Here is a 22053-nt window from a genome sequence, read left to right as displayed (position 1 = left end):
CCCATCTGAAGAGATGGTGATATCTGGAGGTACAGGGGCTGGAGATGGCCTCTGTGACATCAACAGTCGGGTGTCTTTTCTAATGAAATCCAAAGGACAAAGAAAGCAAGTTCATGCAACTAATGTCTGTGTCTAAGAGAAATCCAATTAGTTTTCAGATGGGCTGGCCTGAGCACCTCAGCTGCCTGCTGGCTTCCAGAGCGCTAAGTCTCACCCTTCAGCTGTGCTATTGTGATGTTTCTTTCAGCTGAAAGCAGTGATGGATCCAGTTCAGAAGATGGCAGTGAGGACCAAAGTGTGAAAACCAAGAGGAACAGGTAGGTGGCACTGTCCTATCCTATTGTGTCTTCCCTTGATGCTTTGGTGCTGTGAAGAGAAAGTACTTTGACTGCATTAAATTTGGACAAAAAATATAATAATAATTTAACTGGGAAGCAGATGGCCGGATTATCCCTTGGTACCTGCTCTGGGAACCTCAATGATGTTCAGGGTCACATGCTCAGCTTCCAGAATCTTGAGGAAGTGGCCATGGTGGCCCACTGCTCAGTGCAGACCTATGCTGTGTAAGATATTCAATCAAGGCAGGCAGTTCTGGCTGGACATTGAATCTCTGGGTCTTGCTTGGAATCCATCTAACCCTTGTCTCAGAAATTCCTCTGCAAGTAAAACTATGGGCCTGTCTGCAGAAGTGCATGTGGCACTTAGTGACATTCAAGAATCTATCAAGCTGTTTTGTCATTGAATGGCTGCAAGCGTGAGATGGGAAACCTGTCCCTTCTCTTTTAATGGTCTCCAACAAGGCCACTGCTCTGTTCTCTGTATACTTAATATCACGTATAGGGGCTACTCTGGGGCAATGTAAGTATCTAAGCCCTCAGAACAGGACAGATAGAAGAAAGGATGTGGCCGCAGGCACCTTAATGGGCTGAGAACAGTGGGGTTCAGTCTCCAATGCCAAGCAGTACTTCTAAGGCTACGTCATGACTTTAGTTGTCTTTGGCATAGATAGGACCTGGATCTATATCCTACTGGAACCTGGGAGTTGCTTGGGCCCATCAGGCACCTTCACCAGTGCACCTGACTTCTGTGTCATTTCCTCTCTGGAGCTCCTTCAGTTTTGAACCAAAAATTCAAAGGTGCTGCTCAAGCATGGTGGCAGCATTTCCTCTTCTAAAAATGTCCATTAGAAGAAGCAGACATTTGTCCTAACAAAGAATGGGATTTTGCTCCATTATCCATTTTTTCACTTCTTCACTCATTCATCCTGAGATATTTCAGTAAGCAAAGGGATGGTGTGGGAACCAGATAATAGGCCAGTGTTCCCAGACAGCTGAAACTTTGAGTGGATTCCTCTTTCCAACGAATACACCAGTTAAATTGGAGGGAGAACCAGGGGAGTTCAGAACCAAGAGGAAGCCCACAGAACTTTACAGAATTAAGCACTAAATTTTAAGCCAAAAAAGTATGCAGGTAAAACGCTAAACACTGTTTTTCTCATCCCTGGGCTCCTACATGCTGTGCCTCCCTCTGGAGTTTGTGCTGGGTGTATGAAGGGTGAGCTGTCACGAAGCAGGGACGGGAACTCTGTGTGACCCTGGGACCAAACCTCTCATCCCAATCTTGGGGTCCTTTGCCTTCTGACTGCCTCAACTCTTGTCCTTAAAAGGCCACTCTGTAGGAGGGTCAAAGAGTACTCGTGTGGCCACAGGAGACTTTTATGCAGGGGCTTTGCTGGTTCAAGGATTCTAGGAATGGGGGGAAGGGCAGCTTTTGGGTTTCCATGCCCACACCATGACTGGCAGCCAAGCTATCCCAGCTGGTCTGTGTACCCACACCCTGAGTTTGAAACACAAGACAAGCTCCCCATGATGCAGGGGACATGGACTGGCCTCAGATTCTGAGCAGTTGGCATTTAAATAACAGCAAAACATTAATTCCAGTTTTAATCATCTGAATGACTTCCAGAATTAAAGACTGACTTTGAAACAAGCACAGATGTTTCCTGTGGAGCTGCTCCAATGTCTGCAGTTGTGCACTGTACATCCACTGCAGCTGTAGGAGGGGCTGGTGCCTGTCGCATGCTGCTGTGCCTCCAGGCTCACCTGATCCTCACCCAGGCTGTCTTGGGGAGACTGTGTCTGCCTAACAAACTCAGGCAGGAAATTGTTCTGTAACTATGAAGCAGATAGACTGAGGATCTAGTATATTCTAGGAAGCTCTGGAAATCATCCATTTCTGAGCTGATGTATAGAGAGACTGGGTCTTCCCTGGGCTTGCAGAAGGTAGGTTTGCTCTACCTTCCCTGATGTGCAGAAGGTAGGCCACCCACCCTGTGTTCAAAGAAGTTAAGTCTTCCTCTGTATGTGCAGAGGGTGGGCCTGGCTTGTGTGTGTTGAAAGAGGGTCTGGTTCGTTTGTCTGCCGGTACCTTGTAGAAGGCAACCCTATTGTGTCTGCAGCTCCACTATGGTGCAGTTTCTAATTACACATTTTTCTGCAGTGCCCATGACATTTCATGCCTCCACTGCATTTTGCCAGTGGCACCTCAGAAGTCTTGGCACTATATGCATTTGATATTGCAGAATATAATCTTGACCTGTCCCGTTAGTATAAATAAAAAATTTTTTATACTTTCCAAAGCACTGAAAACTCTCTTACAAGGGGTAACTGCTGGCCCACTATGCCATGTTATATAGAAACAGGGACTAAATGATGATGATGGCGATTCTAGATTCTTCTCCACCCCTGCATTTTTGATGAGCTCTGGCACAGCTGATACCCACTTGGGGGATTCAAACACAGAGGGAATTAAATTGATTGTGCAGATAATGTAGGCGCAAATGATACTTCTCCTAAAATTCCCTTGGAGGAGAAATATGTCACAATGACAAGCTTTCAAAACACAAAAGTATTTTAAACTACCTGGTGAGTGCCATTTCCGAGGGCTTGTTATTTACTATTTAGTGGAATGTGTTCCTGATACAAACTCATCCATCTTCTCTGGGACCAGAAAATTGACTTACTGCTGCGTGTCCTCTTCTCGTGCAGTGCTTGGCAGCCCTGCCACTTCCTACCTTCTGAGGAGTGGCTCTTTTTATTGTTTGGGCCTGCTTTTGGAGTGTGCTATCTATTTTAGGGAGTTGAGACTTTATTTCAAATTCAAATGGAATCATTTTGGGGAACTCAGCCAAAAAGATGTCTTCTAGTTTAGAAATCAGAATTGAAGTAAGCACAAAACAAGATAGGGAAGTTGTCATGGGCATAGATGGCAGCTTTGTCCTGAGAAGCCAGGTTTTGCCAATCAGGAATAGCAGTTCCCACTGAATAGATGAGAATTGTCCTTCAGTTACCATTGGTACCTAGGCTTTGATACAGTTTTGCCATGACACTGGTATAGATTTCTTCCACTAGGTTCACTAAATGATGGGGTCGTGTTGCCTCCAACATTTTGGGGTGCAATTGATGGTTTTGCATGCACAAAACTGATTGTCTCCTGCCATAAAAGTGTCAGATCAAGGAGAGTATGTTGGTGGTGAATCTGGATTATCAACTTGCCGGGATTTAGAATTACCTAGGAGGCATTCCTTTGCATGTATCCACAAGAACATGTCCAGAAAGGTTTGACTGTAGGGGAAAGATCCACCCTGAACGTGGACCACAGCACTCCACTGTCTGAGATCCCAAACTGGTTAGAAATGAAGGAAGTACCACATTCATCTCCTCTAACCTCCCAACTATAGACACCGTGTGAGCAGCACCTCACTTCTTTGCCATCAAAGCTTTCTCTGCCATGATGAACTGTGCCCCCAACCTTCGTGTCAAGATCAAGTCTTTGATGGGTGTTTGGTCATATCTGTAAGAAAAGTAACTAACATAGGTATCTTTTGCAAGGCATAGACAGCTCTACCTGAAGACCCAATATGCTAGAATGAGTAAAAAGTGACTCATTTTGTTGCTTTTTCCAAATCTGCCTCTACTGATTGACTCTGAAAGACCAAAATCTCTCAGATGGAGCTGAAGTATAAAGCAATTTCAGACCCTAGAAAGAGGTGGGTCCTACAAAGTCTCTCTTCTACCCTTGTGATCATAAGAGTCTCTTCCAGAAAACACATGACTATGATTCATCTTGTAGGTAATTATTCCAGACATGACCTTAAGGCAAGGAGAGTCCTCTCAGAACAAATGAATGTCATCATCCAAAAGACAAAAACAAGAATTTAATGTAACTTTAGATCTTGGGCCAAAAAGGCCAAATGGGAGATTTTGAAGCTCCAGATCCCTGGACAGTCCTCAAGCCAAGTCTATCCTGGAAAGTGTTTTCTGGGTTTGTGGGGAGGTGCTTTCTGTGCAATCAGAGAATGGTTGTCACCTTATCAGCAGGAAAGAGGCCAATATACTGAGTCCCTGTCCTCACAGTAGAAGCTGAGCCCTTCTCCTTCTCTTAGTTAATTTTCTAAGTGCTGTGACAAAATACCATGTCCAAGGTAACTTATACAAGAAAGCATTTAATTGGACCTACAGTTCCAGATGATTATAGACTATGATGGCAGGAACAGCTGAAAATTCACATCTTGATCTACAAGTAGGAGGCAGAAGAAGTCATAGGAATGCATGTTCAGTGCCCCTAGTGACACCTCTCTTTCAACAAGGCCACACCTCCTAATTCTTCCCAAACAGTTCCACCCACTTAAGACCAAGTATTCAAACACAAGAGTCTAAGGAGGTCATTCTGCAAAATTAAGTGTTGAATGTGGGATCTGTTTAAAAATTCTGTACAATGATGCTTTGAAATCACATCTCTTGAGGTTCCCCTGGATAACAATAGAATTCTCTTCCTCTCTGTGCCAGCCCTAGAGGTCTGCCTAATTCCCTGGGGACCTTGTGAGACAAGAGAAAGTGTGAGCTCTTTGTGGTCTTTGTCATGTGCAGTGATGAACAAATTATTCACCTCCACTTACCTTTTAAGTAATCCCTTTCACTTAATTCATTCTTTTAGGCGGACAATTGACTCTACATAGAAATCTGTGGCTTTACAAATGTACTTGGGCCTGTGCCATATCATTAGGTGTTCCACACAGGACCCTTCATTGACATCTGCCTGTGAGAAGACTGAGTGCAGAAGCAGCTGTTTGTCATGGGATTTCAATTTGTCTTTTTAAAGCTACAAAATGAACCATCCCCTGAATTTATTTGCTTTCTGAAAGTGACGAAAAGACTCACATATTTTGTAGATGGGGGGGAGGGGCATTAGCCAGGAGACCACTGTAACAGTCTTTGGTGCCATGTCTGGATGTAGGGTTATTACCTTGTGGGTGGGGTCAGGCGAAGTTTTTATTTCCCATCAAGCTTTTCATTTAAACTAAGTGAAGTCTAAAATCTGGATGGTATGAAGCCAGTCTAGAGTGCCTGGCCTCTCATCATTCTTTATTGGTTTTCAACTGTTCCCTACTTAGCTGTCATCCATCTCACTTATACCCAGTGTGTAGTGAGCACTTGGCCTTTGTTGTCCCTGTGATCTCCTGCATGGGAAGGGAGCTGGCAGGCAGCCTTGGGATGACCCAGGCTGGCAGAGACCTTGGAGATGAAATCACGCCACTTCTGATCTTCCATTTCATGAAGGGGACAGCCCATTGCAGAATCTCCTCCAAAGGTCTCTGCTCGTATGCTTGGCTCAGGAACCTTACAGTTTGGTGGTTGTTAGAGAACCGTGGACCTTCCTGGACCCTGCAGCATAGCCCTATGCACAAGCAAACCCTTCCCCATATCTGTGGAACAGCAGCAAACCATTCTTATATGAAGAAAGGAAGCCATTTTTTCCACCCCAAGGTTCTATCTGACTGGTTTGTCAGTCTATGGACAGGGCCCTACCTACTGGGCCCCGTATGATTCAGATCTGATTGTATCCTCATCTTGCTAGCCTGATGCTGAATTCCAAGATAATGCTAGGTGAACATCTCCTGCCGGATAACCACGCAATCTCAGGGACTGTGTTGAGACTCAGTAAGGCAGGTAAAGTGAACAGATGAATAGGCAAATGGAAATCTCTAGATGACATGAATCTGGCCCTCCTCATTTGTCATATGCTGAACAGATAGCTCTCACCACCTAGTGTTTGGGGTGCACAGACAGAGGCATAGAGGACAGCCCATGGTCTGGGACCTCAGGGTTGTGTTGTACTGGTGTGTGTTTCTGGTTCTGGGACTACGCATCCTCTACCTCAGCACCCAGCTTTAATATCCAGCTCTACTCTGCTCCTGTCTTCTGATTCTCCCTTCTGTCTGGGATCCAAAGAACTCCCCACTCTCAGAACCCCTTCCCTCCACCAATTATCAAGCTCCAAGGCCCAATTTAGCCGTTTGCACAGAGAGGGAAATTTCCATCACTTCACAACTTTGTCCATAAGACCAGCAGCCCACAGACCCAAAGGACAGTTAGGCTCTCTGAAATTGCTACAACTTTTTGAAATTGCTAGGCAGTTTCTTAAGTGTGCAAGTAGTTTGTGCAGTATGTGAAATGGAATGAGGCAAAGCTGGCTGGCTGGTGCTCACAGGAGGGCTGGTGTGTGGTGATTCCTTTCCATAGGGCCATCTACATCCGGTAATCTTCTGGCAGAACTCAACTAGTCAATGTTTATTGTGTGGTTATGATCTGCCAGGGATTCTAAACAAATCACCACAGGAATACAGAAGGGCACTGTCAACTGGGTTAGGAAATCCACCACTCTTTTTAAAAAAGAATAAAACTGATCATCAACAGCTTAGCCATCCCAAATCTTTCAGAGGCGCTATGGCTATGTAAGTCCCTCTCTTCTCATCTCCCATGAAGGACACTGTGTTTTCCATGCGACAAATAATAGGATATTTTTGATCCATGTGCTTGTTACTCTATTATAGAGACCACTCTGTTTAGGGAAGGAATGCAGTATTAATTCTAGTTGATCACCAGCCAGCAAGCCAAGATAGCCAGTGTGTGGTCCTGAAGAGGCAAGCTACTTCAGGGCCTTCCCTGAAGGCAGGATAGCACCAAGGAGAGGATGATGTGAGGAAAGAATGTAGGTACATTTGTAACACAGATTAGACAGAGCCATTCCATCAGAGCACCCAGTCCTGGAACTGATGGGAAAGAGAAGCCAACAGACTCTCCTGCATTAGGGAGATCCCACAGTGAGGAAAGCAAATGACTACTTCCAATTTCAAAGACGTGGCTATCTTAACTTTAATTGCAGAAGAATTTGATACAGTAAACAAAATACACCTAGCCCTCACAACCTGGCTTCCACAACCTCCAGTCACCCAGGAAGAGTCAGTAGTGGACTGTGTACACTGGGTTGGACTGTAGGCATGTCTGGGTGTGAGGGATCTTTAGTTCATGGCCTACACAAATACTGTGTAAATTTCATTTGTAAATAATTTAGAATAATGACTAAATGTAAGCATTAAAAAGAAACCATTAATAATCTTCTAACATTATCATGTGGTCTCCAGTCATAGAGTGTTGAAGTTTCCTTGATTTGTTTTTTGTTTTGTCTTGTTTTTTTTGCAAGTTCATGCTTTAAACAAATATCTCAATCAAGTTCAGATCCAGCATACTGTTGCTATCTTGTGTAACTTTCTTTTAACCTATGGATTTATCCCATCCACTCTTCATCTGTCACTTCATTGTTACATTATAATTTCTTTACAGAGCAAGGTACTATGTAGTCTGGACCATGTGACCGTGTACCATAAACCCCGGGGTTGGGTTTATGGTGGGCAGGAATATTGGCTGGTGGTGCTGGAGCCGAGCCCACCTGGCCGAGCCATTCTAGGATATAGCAGGAAACTGATGTGTTCATACTTTTTTCCAGACTGGCAAACACTGGTGTCTGAATTCTGCACTTAATAGTTTGACTATTGCTTTTAATGTTGTTTTACTTTTATTTATTATTGTTTGTTTATGATGAGTGTGGGGAGATACATGCATGTTATGATATATGTAGAGGTCAAGGGCATCTATGTCTGTTGAGTGGGTTCTCTCCTTCCTCCTTTACATGGGTTTTAGGGATCAAGCTCAAATCATCAGGCTTGTGTGGCAAGTACCTTTAACCACTGGCCTACTTTCTGTTACTATAATGAACCACCCTAGTAATAAACCTCTAAGGGGAGGAAGGATTTACTTGGGCTCACAGTTCCAGGTGTCAGTCCATGATTATTGGGAAGTCAAGAGCAGAGAAAAATGAATGTCTATGCCCTCTTTCTGTGCTCAACTCCATATTCCCATCATACAGCTGTAGGATCCTCTGCCCCTCTGCCTAGGTGACAATGCTGCTCTCATGGGGCTGGGTTTCCCCACATCAATTAAATGAATTAAAACCATCCCTCTGTGTGTGTGTGTGTGTGTGTGTGTGTGTGTGTGTGTGTGTGACAGAGAGAGAGACAGAGAGAGAGAGACAGAGACACATAGACTCAGAGACAGAGATACAGAAAGAGACAGAGAGATGGACAGACAGAGAGGGCTGAGGAGGTCAGAAGATAACTTTGTGGAGGGTTCTCTCTCTCCATGTTTGTGTGGGTAACGGGGATTGAACTTATGTGTGTGCCATTAGGCAGCAGCCATCTTTACACACTCCCAGGTCTGTCTCACCGGCCCCTCAACTTCTGTTTCTGTTAAGACACCATCATCCTTGGTTACGTTCTGACTACTATGTTTTTCTGTTCTGTTTTCCTTTTACTTTTAAACATTTCCTGGATTTTCTTAGATCCCCCTTTTCAGATCTTTATTTTTGCAGTAGCCTCCTCCCTTGTGCGTCCTGTTCTTTCTTGTGGTGCTGTAGGATCATCTTTTCTACTCCTTCTAAAATGGTCAGCTCATTTCCTGTAGTTATGCTTCCCTCAGGCTCTTGGCTATGCCATCCTTGCTTTCTTGCTGGTGGACACACTATTTGGTCCTTATTCTCATCTGCGTGCTGGCTCTGAGTGGGACTAGGTTTCCATTTGCTTGCCCACATTGAAACTATGTAGTAATGGGGTAGGGTTGGGGTCATGCTGCTGACCTCTCTGAGTAAGGGACAGTCAGGTCCTGTGTCCTGGCTCTGTGCTCTCTTCCTCACAGCTTCCTTTGCTGCCCCTCGTGCTTCTGTGTCCTAATTTCTCTTCAGCAGAGGTTTTAATCTGGGAAAGGGGTTGTCACAGCCCTGCTACTCTAGCTTCCCCTTTATCCCTTGTATTTTTCAGCAGTTTAGACATTAATGGCCGTGTTACATCAGCCACAATTTGAAGAGCTTCTTGGGGTGAGGGCAGACTATCTCTAACCCCAGGCCTTTGCTCACTGTGGAACTTTGGACTGGATGGTGCTCGAATGCTTAGGGTGTGCAGGCTCCATCTGCCTTTTCTCAGGCAACTGCTGATGCTGAAGACCTGTGAGCTATGATCAGGTGGTACCCAGTCTCAAATCAGTGTGTCAAGATAACTGTGGCTTTTTGGTTTGTCTTTCTTGCAACTCTGTCTACTTTTGGCTACGGATTTAAGGTTTTAAAGAGTAGTCTCTGCCTTTCCTGTATTGATCACAGGAGGTTTCTTTTCATTTTAAGTTAGATATCCAAAGATCCCTGTATTCTGAGATGTGTGTGTCCATGATCTGTTTCTTTTCTCTAACAGTCCCCAAAAGGTATAAGGTACACAAGAAAACCACCACCACCACCATGACCACCACCACCACCACCACCACCACCACCACCACCACCACCACCACCATCATCATCATCATCATCATCATCATCATCACCATGGCTATTATGCTGCTTGAAGGCAGTAGGCAGAATCAGAGATCTTTGATTGTTACATGCTCTGTGAATGGTTGATCAGTCACTATCAGTAATGCTCCAAGCACCTACTGGTCTCCTGTGGCCAAGACCTGATCTGATTGAAGGCTTCCTTGGAAGTGCACACAAGCTCCCTGAGCAGGCTTGTCTGGGAAGTTAGTGCTGACTTTTATTTCTACTGCAATAGATGTCAGCTCCCAGACCCACCTTCATGTGCTTCCAATAAGATACTACAGGGTCACAGTTGAGAAACTCATATCTACTAGTGATTACGACTGTGACCACTGGGAAGCCCTTCCAGATTAAGCTAATCCAAGCACAAGAGAAGGACAGGAAGGACACAGTGCCTGACAGAGCCACTCGTGAAACAGGTGTACCAGCCAGTGCCTGCTGCTTGGTTAACTATAAAGATGTCTTGCTTCTGGTAGTACCAGGAGTTAGAGCTCCAGGTTCACAAGGATTCCACCACAAGTCAGTAAAGGTCACCACTACCATCAATGAAAGCAGTACCATTTGCAGATCAGCCATGGTCCAAAGCAATTTGAATGCATTATCTCAACTTAGAGGGCTTGAAACACAGAGAATTGTAAGCAAAGGACTTTTCAGCAGATAGTTCATAACAAGGGACCCATGGTTCTTTAATGACAAAAGTCTTTGCCTTCAGGGCCACCAGCATGCTGCAGGGCCACCAGGCATGGCTGTGTCCTGATCCCGTGCTCCCATCCTTTCTCATTCTGTCTCCTTGTCTAGTGTGACACCTGATTCAGACTGACATTCATAACCACAAGGTCAGCAGTCGCAGGAAGAGATGGAGAAATGTGACCACCCTGAGGATACACAGGACAGCTGCCCAGCCATGGGAGGCCTGCCTAGCCCGAGGCAGAGTAGATACAGGGTTTGGTGAACATTGAGAACCTTCTCTGTAAATCATCAGGGACAATTATTCATTAGGGAGCATCAGGAAAGCTCAAAAGAGCACAGCAAAGTGGGATGGAAATGTGTGGTTGTCAGTAGTTAGTCAAACAAGACCAACAATCAGTGAAGTTAAGGCCAAAAGTTAGGTTACCTCAAGGCCCTGGATTGACCCCTTTCCTGCTTCTCCAGATGCACCTTGATTTCCTCTTACTGAGGGCCTGTGCTGTATTAGGCAGAGTTTCCTCTATATAACAGCATAGGAGCAGATGCTCTGCTCAGCCCCTTAGCACATTTCCAGCTTATAACTGTGCCCAGGTCCCACAAGCGTAAATTTTGCCTATGGCCATGATCCACCCGAGAGAGGCATTTGTCCTGGTGACAGCATCGGCTTTGAGTCCATACCTGAACAGTACAATGTGGGTGGATGGGCAGAGTTGAGGTTCCCTTGCTCTGGTCTTTTCCAGAGCCCCTGAGCCCTAGATTGATGAACAGACCTGCTTTACAGCTGCCAGAAGCATTCCCCTGCACAGCTCAGTGTGGAGGCTAAGTGCCTGACACGGAGATCGCTCAAAGTGTGCTACATCTGAAGATCATTTGTTACACTGCACACGATAAGATGTCTGAGGCCCCATAAGGCAAAGAGATTCACAGAAACTTTGATTCCTGCAGAATTTTATATTGTGTCTAACACCAGAGTTACAAGCTGATGATATTTTGATGATAAATTCCCAAGTATCTTTGCTGGAAGACAGAATAATTCTCCCCATTTATTAAGTCAAATAAAAGGGGATATGTTCCCAGAAGGACAGAGGCTGGAACTCATCTGGGGAAGAGCTAATGTGGATAGCCCGAAGCCATCATAGACAGTGCCACCACCATAATCACTATTGTGATTACGTGTGTGTGTGTGTGTGTGTGTGTGTGTGTGTGTGTGTGTATAGAGTACGACAGTGAGGACTTTGGCTTATCATTCACCATCATCCCTGTCATCATTTCCATCATTGTCATTAGCACCAGCTTCATCATTATTGTCACCATCATTACCATCATTGTCACCACCATTATCATCATTCCACCATTACTTTTGACATCATTGCCACCATTACTAAGAGCATCACCATAGTTACCATTATCACTACCACTGTTGCTATGTTACCAATAGCATCCCCTATCATCATTACCATCATCACCGTTGTTACCAAATTCCAAATCAATACCATTCACAGACTAAATTGTTTGTTTAACTATTTAATATCAACTTAAAGAGGGTATTATACAGAGAATTATAAACAAACACCAGATATTTTTACTTCATTTAATTTTCCAAAATCTCAAGTGGCAGATACTATAAGTATTAAAACGTTATAGATAAAATGAACGCAATGAAGAAACAGAGTTCAGGGACAGACTTCCCTGAGGTTTCAGTACATTTTAGGGCCGGGTCTAAAGTGTGTGAGACTGCAGAGAGCAAACTACTAATTAGTGCCCAACATTCTTCCCCTGACCTCACAAGGTGAAACCTATGTTATTGCAAGTGGGGGCATAAAGACAAGAGGAATGAAGAATTTTATATGCATCATTGCAGAGGTTTCTCATGGACCACACTGGGACATCCAGCCTTACTTGAGCCCTGATGCTTCTCTCTTGGCTCCTGCTTTGTATGCAACAGTGAAAACTCAGAAGTAGAGTACATTTGCAAAGATAATTTCATCTCATAAATTCCTTTGATTACTCTCATCAGTGACAGTAGAACTCCATGGCCACACATTCAGAAGACTTATACATGTGGCAGTAATTGCACAGTGGCCATCTTCTTCAGTCACCAGTCAACAGCGCTAAGACAAAGCTGGGATAGAGTTAGGTAGTGAGGACTGGGACTTATAGGTGTCACAAGAAGGAATGCTGACGACACCAAAATGTACTCTTTAGGAAGTGAATCTGGAATTGTACTTCATTCAGTGTCCCATAAGAATTCACTCACTAATCATCTCTAATGAGATACAAGAAGAGAATAAGAGCTTCACTGCCCTTTGAAGTCTAGGGATTGTGCTATGCAGTTGTGGACTATAGATATGGGAATGGCTTTTTAAGTAAAACAAGATGTGCCCCATCTTGCATAGAGACTTCATTACTGGGACAAGGGAGTTAAGGTTCTCAAGGCAGGTCCCATGCATCACAAAGACAGCCAGGTGATGTGCAGAAGCTGAGTTAGGCCTGGATGGATAAAGGGCAAGATGACATCTGAGAGACTATGACAAAGATGCTCCAGGGGAGCAAGAGAAGACGGCATGGATTGCATGAAGAAATTCTGCAAGTGATGAGGCCATGAGAGGCCTGAGGCTCCTACCTCAAGGTTGTGTCCAGAAGACACACATGAGAGTCACAGGTGTGCTCCATGAGGCCTGGAATGTAGGACACACTGACCCTGTAATGATACACGCTAGAACACACCAGGGATACCAAGAAATACAGAGGAGCCTACAGTTGAGCAGAGATACCGCAAGGGAAGCTGAGACCAGCACAGCTAAGAGTGAACACAGTACCAGTGACAAGTGAGCTGGGTGTTCACTTCTGGTGACATAAGAAGGTGATGGTGAGTCTGGAAATGTATGTCCTGTACACCACACTCCAAGTCACTAGAATGCTGATTTCCAGCCCAACTTCTCCCAAGCTGACCACAGAAAGGAGCTAATCTCACGAAAGCCCCAGGTCTCACCCAGCGACGATGAGCCTTGCTGTGTTGTACTGCTATGTTGAGAAAGAAGAAGGATAACAAATACAATATTAGTACATCATAGGTGGCCTTTCACAGATCAGCATCCAACACTAAGCCCTTTAATACATCCAGTCAAGGCATAAACAGAGCACAAACACTGGGAGCAGGGGAAGACATCCTAGGCAGATTCACATCAATCTAGTGTCCACGTGATAGAGAAAACCAAGTGTCTGGGTCTGGCTACAGTACAGAACCATGTCAGTCGCCTTGCAGGAGGGCTTCTAGTGGGATTCACACCTCCTGGTCAGTTGGCACATCCTTGTGTTGATGGCTCCACCAATATGTTTCCATTCAAGGTGTTGGATGGTTTCAAATATCAATCAAGGAAAGAGTCATTAAGGAATTATTTTATATCTAAAGAGTCATATCTGAAATTCATTTGAAGAGACATAGGTGGGCAAAATCAGTTCTACAAAATCTGGACAGTAAATATGTTTGTGCTCCCGGGCAGATCAACTAAGGTTTCCAGAGCTACTACTGAGGCCTTTCTCTGGACCTCATGCCTCAAAGCTAACTGTACCAAGCGATGAAGGGTTTCAGAAAGAGGGAACCTGACACCAACACGTTTCATTGGGATCCTCATATCCATGAGAATGAAAAGTCAGACTCTTCTGGTTGACCAAGGAGACTATAGGGAAGTGGTACCTGTTGACCTTAGTCCTGCCCTCTTATGCCCCCTCCCAAGTATCTTCTTGTGCCCTTTGGAACATTCTCTTGGGTCTGAAATGTTCTTCTGGGTACCCAAGAGGCGCCTCTTTGCAGCATTTGTTCCTGCAGCAGTCCCACACCCTCCCCCACTCTAGGCTTCTTTCCTGTTTAACTTCTCTAATGTTTAGTGTCTCTAAATACACTAGTGTCTCCTAAGTAGCTTGCTGTTCTGTGTCCTGTCCATAGAAGAAGAGCCTTAGTGGGGAGGACCATTAGCTTGGTGCTGGGAGCAGGATTCACTGCAGACCCAGGAGACCGTGTGAAAAGCAGGGCTCATGTGCCATTGGATGTGCCCTTTCAGTCAGTAATTCCAGTCTAGCCTCATGATGGCTGTGTGGAGTCAGAGGACTCTGTGGGGTCTAAATCCTGTCACACACGTGTGGGCTGAAGAGGTCACGGCAGGCCTCCCAAATTCGTACCTTGTAAAATAGGGGTCACTGGACCTAATTGTGACCACACCTTTCTGACCCATAACTGGGTGCTTTAGACATCTGTTCCAATATCCATACCAATTTTCACAGATAGCTCAAGCCTACAGGTCAAAGACTCTGTCCCAGCAGAGTAGCTCCCACTGCAGATACCGATCGTAAGTGGCCTTAGGTGTCTTCATCCATATCTGTTGTGATAACTGAGTGAGTATCAGAAACTGTCATTTATAAGGACTAGGGGTTAATTTCAGTCACAATGTAGAGGTTTAAGACCTGATAAGGCAACTTTTGACAAAGCGTGGAAATTCTGAATTCTGCGTTGTCACAGGGCAGCACAGGGGGACACAGAGTACACTTGCTACCCCAGGAATCTTCAGAATGAAGCCAGCTGCCCACACCCTTACCCTAACCTCATCTAACTCTAATCACCCATTGAAATGTCTGCTTGTCCCATTGTCCATATTTCCACAGCAGTGTGATGAGGCTATCCAAATATTTGCCCACATATTCACATTTGGCCACACATGTGGCAGCTCCCTGACCACCTCTTAGGCTTACTAATTTGCCAAAATATCACAGTATTCACCAAGAGTGACATACTTTTACACAGCCATAGTGAGGGGTCAGAGCTGAAGCCCTCATGTAACAGGATGTAGTAAAATGTTCCTGAAGTGGGCCTCTGGCTGACATTCCCAACACCGTGTTATTTTAATAACTTTGCAGAAATATGAGGCCTTTGGGTAGCCATGATCCAGGGTAGAACATGAGAGGAAACTGTTACAGCCAAACGTTACCACCTTGAAAAGAGAAAAGCTGCTGTCTGAGGAGGCAGTATTGCCAAGACAGGGGCTGCCCTGATGTTCACTGTTTCAGTGGGGTAGATTTAACAGGACCCCATTGTGTTACAGAACTAGGAATGTCAAGATCATCTTGTTAGAGCTTCAGATCTTACTGAAAATAAGATCTAGAGATTTCCACAGCTTGGCTAGGGGCGTACATGAGGCAGTCTCACTGTGAGGTGCACATTATATATGACATGTTCACACTGGCACTTTCCCTTGAGCCTATCAGTCCACAGAACTCTATGCTAGTGCTAGCATCATCCCAGACAACAGCTCTCTCTACACAGGTGGTGACCTCATGGTTCCAGTGGCCCAAGGCAACCATCATTTCTCTCATGTTCAACCCTAAGGCCTTCCACTCCTAAAAAACTTGTATGATAGGGTAGTGGGAATGTCATCCAAAGGCCCAGCTCAGGATCACCTATTCTACATCCTACTATGCTAGAACTTCAGCTCTGACTCCCACCATAACTTGTGTATATGCACCTCTCCTCGATCCAGTTCTACCAGACTACATGGCCCAGGTGAGGAAGGTACTTGGCTTGCCAAAACTCTATGTCTGTTACAATGCAGGGCACAGGGAGAACACATGGATGTGAGGGGTAGCATGGTTAGATAACTCTGAGGGAATGAGCTCCAGGAGCTCATATTTGAACATAGACTTCATGGCTTTGCCCGACTGATTCTAGTTCTAGTCTGTGCATTTTCCCGTGTGGAGAGTAGGACAGAGGGCATTGATGAGATGGGCTGGTGTCTCAGGCTTGCAAAGTGAACTGAGTCCTCCAGACTATAATTGTCAGCAGTTTGAGTGTTGCCATTTGGTTGCTTGGGTAACTAGTTTAGTCTTTAGATGGCCCCACAGGGAGGACCTAGGTGAAGGAGGCATCTGAAAGGCTGTGGGTGATCTTAATGTGCACAGAAACAGCCAGGGGAACACAAGAGCCTCATCTCAGTATCAGAAATAGGAAGAAAGTAGTATGTTCTTCCTTGGAGTTCAGAGACTCTGGGTTGCTGGCACCTAGAGTTAGAGAACATCTTCTGTGGGTGAGGGGTTGAACAAAACCAACCCCTCCTAAGTCCACAGTTTGAGAAGGGTTGAGCTAAGACATTTTCCAAAGCAAGATATGGGACGAGTACAATTTCTGTCCAGCCATTTACCTGACACCAGAGCAACATGCTATGCTAGGTACCAAGCTGGGTGCTCAGGTGACTTTCTTTCTGGGCAAAACTCAAAATGAGCAAGATTTAGCATCCACAGAAAGCAGTCAGCCTTACCTTTTTATTAGAGATACAAAGTCCATTCCAAATCGAGAATGCAGACATATGCTCATATTTTTGCATTTGCCCCTAACCAATCCAGGCAAAGTGAGAGCCCCCTACTCTGGAAGGCATCCAGTAGCTCTGAACAAAATATTTTGTTGGGTAAGCAATAACAGGAGATTGTGATGTGCTCAAGGTACAACAATATAAGTCTTGTTTCCACACTTCTATTTTGGGCTAATGAAAACTTACAAAGAAGTCCTAATTATATCTTTGCCATGCCGTCATAGGAGAAGCAAAGACAGTACATTTCCCTAAAACAGCTGATCTATAAATAAAATCCCCTCATACACTCAGCACCCCTTGCTGTTCCTTCACATATTTCCTACTGGTTTGCAATAATCTGCACTACAGCCTTATGAGCCAAGACCCTTGTTAGGCACAGAATGCTGGATGCTCTCAGAACATGCTAGATGCAACAACAAACAGCTCCACAGAGCTTAGCTCCATGTGTCTCCCACATGGGTACTTGTGCTGGTGTGGATAGTCTGTCTTCAATGTTGTCTGTGTAACCTCAGTTTGCCATCACTGGCTAGCTTGACCTGGGAGCAGCAAGGACAAGGGTACTGCAGAGGGGTGCCTGGTGTTGGGGCTGCCCAAGCAACAACATGACTCCGCTAGTCATTTTGAACAGCCACTGCCATGGCCTGACCAGAGACAGATATGGGACTTGAGCTAGGGAATGGACCCTCTGAGAAATCAGGCTTGTCAAGGTAGGGCTGAAGTCAGGACTACAGGACAGGGCAGGGGCCAAACTGCATCCTACATGATGAGGGTGTCATAGTAGCTTGTCTGGGAGGAGAAGATGGTGTGTGGAATAATGGTATCAACTTGGGTCAAATATTTTCTTCCAGACGTAGGCATGCAGGTATTTGGGAAGGCTCCCAAGTGTTTCTAGAATAAGGCATGTGCTACGGGAAGGCCTATCAGGGGCCCCATTAACTTGACAAGTATACCCCAAGTGGTATATCAAAATGGGGGACCTCCCTTTTCCATCTTCCATCTGTCCTCAGGCAGTAGACATTTCAGAGACTGGTCTGTGATTCTGCTTCAGCCTTCACCTTCTTGGGACATGAAACTGTAGGCCAGGACTTCAATCTCAGTCTCCTCTCAGAACACAGCAAAGCCATTTATTTGCCTTGAAAGGCAATTATTTCTTTCTTTTCTTCCTTCCTTCCTTCCTTCCTTCTCTCTCTCTCTCTCTCTCTCTCTCTCTCTCTCTCTCTCTCTCTTTCTATTTTTTCTCTTTCCTATTTTGTTTGAGACAACATCCCATTTTGTAGTCTAGGCCTCACACTTGTGGCAATCCTGCTACCTCAGCCTTTCATGAGTTGAGACTGTAGACTCGAGCCGTCAGATCTGACTCCAGAGTCTGTTCCATGAAGAGTACTCTCAGGGGGATTTAAAGTTTCAATGGGAACCAGTTGGATCTCCTTAAGCATGGCGAACTCTATGTCTTGTGCCCCTGAAGGACTGAAAGCTGTGAGAGCCCTGGACCAGAAGACACACAGCAAGTGGACAAGGGACCCCAGACGCCACCCCCACAGATTCTCCTACCCCTGGAAGAGCGTGTGACCCATTTCAGAGACATGCTGCTGGAGAGAGGGGTAAGAACCCAGACAATCATGAGGGGAGAGAGGGGAAGAGCAGGGCTCTGGGTGGGGGAGGGAGCTTGGGAAGAACTGGTCTTCCCTACCTTTAAGTAGTTCAAGGATTTCAGGCCTGAGCAAACCAGGAGAAGCTAGCTGCCTCTGCTTCCTGTCTTAAAGCAGAGTCTACAAAGCATGGGCTGCTGGGATGACAGAGATGTACCAGCCAGTGTGGGGAAGATTTCTGCCATCCCTGGGCCTGATTTTAGGGCCAGAACCTCACAGATGACCCCCTATGGGTATCTTCACCCCACAGGGAATCTCGCACCTCTGGATTAATTAGACTGTTTTTAAGTAAAGCAATTTCTGGGTCTCATTTTGAGTGGAAGGAACTGCATGTGAACCTCCTTCCAAGGACTTTTATTTCTTACTTTGGCTTTCGGGCACAAAATGAGCCAATACAATATTGTAGCCCAGTCGGGTTTCTTCACTGAGTGCAGCTGAACACAGAAGGCAGTAATGAAGTCTGTGTGAGGGTAATTGTAATGAATACTATGGTAATGGCCCTGTGAATACAAAGCAAATTCCCAAACTCTGCAGTGGCAGGCTTCTCCCTGCCAGGTTGTCTCCTGCAGACACCTTTGCCTTCTCTGCAGCAGACAGAGAGGACACAGAGCAGGGGTGTGGGAGAGGGCAAGGCCTGGATCATCACTCCCACAGCAGGCAGAGTCCAGCTGAGCACTGGGTACTGGCCAAGGAAAGGAAGATTGGAGGCAGGGACAGCTCCTCAACACTAGAAGAAAAGCATTCACCCCCACTTGCCCATCAGGTAGTTTTCTCTTGGCATTATGAACATGAGGGTGTATACCTATTATGTACCTGTCACTCAGGATGAAACCTCAGTTTTTGGTCTCATAAACGGGAAGGGTCAAAGGTGACGGAGTAAGAATGGGTTCAGGTGACTCACTCATGTCTAGCCTTAACAGTGGAGCCTAGTGGTAAGTTGATTGTACAACATTTCAGTCATTTCCTTCACTCAAACATCCTCCTCAGTCTGTCCTGGAACACTCCATGTGGGCTCCTGTCCCTGCCATGGTATAATTGCTTGTGCCATGACAGACCCGAGGGCACACAGGATACACTAAATCATTTCCTTGGGGTTTCCTGGGTGTCCTGTGGAGGTTGTTTAAGCTGTGACTGGTATCTTACTCATGTGCACCCAGCTGACTCCTGTAAGCATCAACGGAGCTCGTGGATTGTGTGAGAAAGGTTTGTTCCCTAGAAGGGCTGTTATTTGCTTCACAGATTGCCCCACAGAACATACACAGGATGATGTGGCAGTCGTTAGGAGAATGGACTATACATCCATCTCCCCCAGGGCCAAGTGCTTGAGTTTAGCTCTGTGGCCTCCAAGATTCCTTGAGATTCTCTCATATGCTACTAAATTATCTCAACCTCCTGCTCTCTACTCTGGGGAGCTTCCAGTCAGGAAGACCCTGTCAGATCATTTCTGCAGGGTTCCAGTCAGATGGGCCAGCATAGTACCATGAATTATTTTTAAAATTTACATTTATTTACTTCTTGTGGGAGTGTGTGAGCCCACGTAGGACACACAGGGCACGGGACACATGTTGAAGTTAGAGGACAACTTGATAATCACTGTTCTCTCCTTCTACCCTGGGGATTGGACTCAGGTCTTATGGCACTGTAGCAAGAACCCTTAAGCCATCTCTCATGAACTTTTGAGAATTACGAGGGGGAATTTCACTCCGTTCTGTATTTTGGAAACTATTGAGTCCAATTTCTTAACGCAGTCTTCCAACAATTTTCAGGTATAGCGATCACTAGCATTGCCTTCCTGGGCAAGGACTGGGTGGGGTGGGATCACAGAAACCTAAAAGTCTCCAAAGAGTTTTGCTGGAGGGATTTTCCTGATATTTCGGCTCATGCTTAACTCATCAGGGTGGATAATTCAGCTCAGCGTTTGATTTTGAGAAGCTCATATAAAAATCAGCAAGAACAATAGGTGTGTGAGAATCAATGTCCCAGTGCCACACTGACCCCAAAAAGGCCCGAGAACTCCTTCAGTTCTGGAGTGAACAGGCCAATCCAAGTTTACTGCCCCGTCATAAAGCAGTGCTACCACCGGGCGATACTCAGACTTTATAAAATATGCCAGCCAATTTCATAAGTCACTCATGCTCATGAGAATTTGATAGCTCAGCCCAGGAGACTTCTAGCTGCTTAAAGAATGAGCCGTAGAAAGGTCACGCTTTATGGACTGAGTGATTAACAAGATTTTTATATTGCATTTGCTGAGTACGTAGTTCAGAAACCTGTGTGCTTATGCACTGATGAAGCCAGGCATGGAGGATTTCTAATGCTTTCAAAAGACAGGTCTTGGGTTTTCCCAGGGGATTATGGGCTAGGGAGGGGCTCTAGTTATGTGCTTTTGTAGCCGGCAGGAGATGGCTCAATAAAGGTTTCTGTTTTATTTATTTAGTTCTTGTACAAGCACAAATCACAAGGGGACTTTTTTTTAAAGCCCTATTTAATTGAGTAGCAGGTTGCTGGTTTTCTCCTGCCTGTTTAGCTGAGTCCATGAGAGAAAGGGTGTTGGGAGTGTCTCTTTCTATAGCATCCTTGGTGCTTGTGTATCCAGGGATAAAGGGAGAAGTCCTTTTCAGAGTGCTGGACCTAAGCAATGTAGGAGCTCAGAGCGCCTCTGGGTGCTCCCAGAATCAGTCTGTCTGAAGAAGTGAACTTCATAGACATTGACCAACACCATGGCCGACTCCAGGAGAGGTCCTGGAATTTGAGTTTACAATTATGTCAAAATACAGAAAAGATTGATTAATAGGTGCACTCATCACATAGTGGCTCTTGATCACATTGAACAGCCTGGATCACTATGGAGTCCTTCTGAAGCCAGTGTGGACAGTGTGGAACAGACAGAGGCTCCATAGTGAGCCCTTCAGCTTAAAGGCCGAAGGCACATGGTACCCATCCCAAGTGTCTGCACATTGGCATCAGTCCTCAGGCAGTTGTGTGTCTGGTTCCCCTTCCTCCCTAAGACACACAGCAAATGGCTATCATCTCTGTAGAGATTTGGCAGGCACTGGGCCAGGATGGTGCTGGAAAGAGGGGCTTATTGTCATGGTCACAGGAGAAGACAACATGTGTGTGGTTCTGAGGACAGGTGTGTGTGCTATCCGATGGCCCTTGAAGTTTAGGAGGAAGCTTATCTGTTCCATGTTCTTGGGGCAAGTCTTAAGTATCATGGGGATATAACCTTTCACTAATAAAATAAAATGGTATAACCTATGCTTACCATGTAAAATAAGAGATGAACATACCAAACTGCTTGTTAGTAAATTAATCAATTTGGGAAAACTGTAATAAGATCAGAAAGCAACACAAATCTTACCCTAAATGGGGACTATTCACCAGTGGAATATACTTAATTTCAGACATTTTTCCTTAGAATGGTTTTTATGTGATGGGGTACATATGTAGTATTCCATGGCCCTGGGTTCTATGCCCAGGACCTCAAAAATATAAAATAAAATTTAAAGAGACTTTTAAAGAGTCAAGACTGAAGACTTTTATAGTACATCTGAGAGTGAGTTGCATTGGACACACCTGAACCAATTTCTTCTTCTCAGTCAATCCCATTA

General features: G+C 45.2%; 1 protein-coding gene across 1 annotated transcript in view; it reads left to right on the top strand.

Moving 5' to 3' along the window:
* The window catches only part of Tcerg1l (transcription elongation regulator 1-like), a 187879-nt gene that overhangs the window by 149814 nt on the left and 16012 nt on the right, over nucleotides 1-22053 (top strand). The window contains exons 8-9 of the mRNA NM_001130077.1: nucleotides 248-317; nucleotides 18259-18394. Coding sequence (NP_001123549.1) covers nucleotides 248-317; nucleotides 18259-18394 — 206 coding nt within the window. The remainder of the gene's footprint in view (nucleotides 1-247; nucleotides 318-18258; nucleotides 18395-22053) is intronic.

Source organism: Rattus norvegicus, chromosome 1 (assembly GCF_036323735.1).
Source record: "Rattus norvegicus strain BN/NHsdMcwi chromosome 1, GRCr8, whole genome shotgun sequence".
Taxonomy (NCBI): Eukaryota; Metazoa; Chordata; class Mammalia; order Rodentia; family Muridae; genus Rattus; species Rattus norvegicus.
The sequence above is the reverse complement of the archived record's forward strand: the minus strand, read 5'-3'. Positions and strand labels throughout refer to the sequence as shown.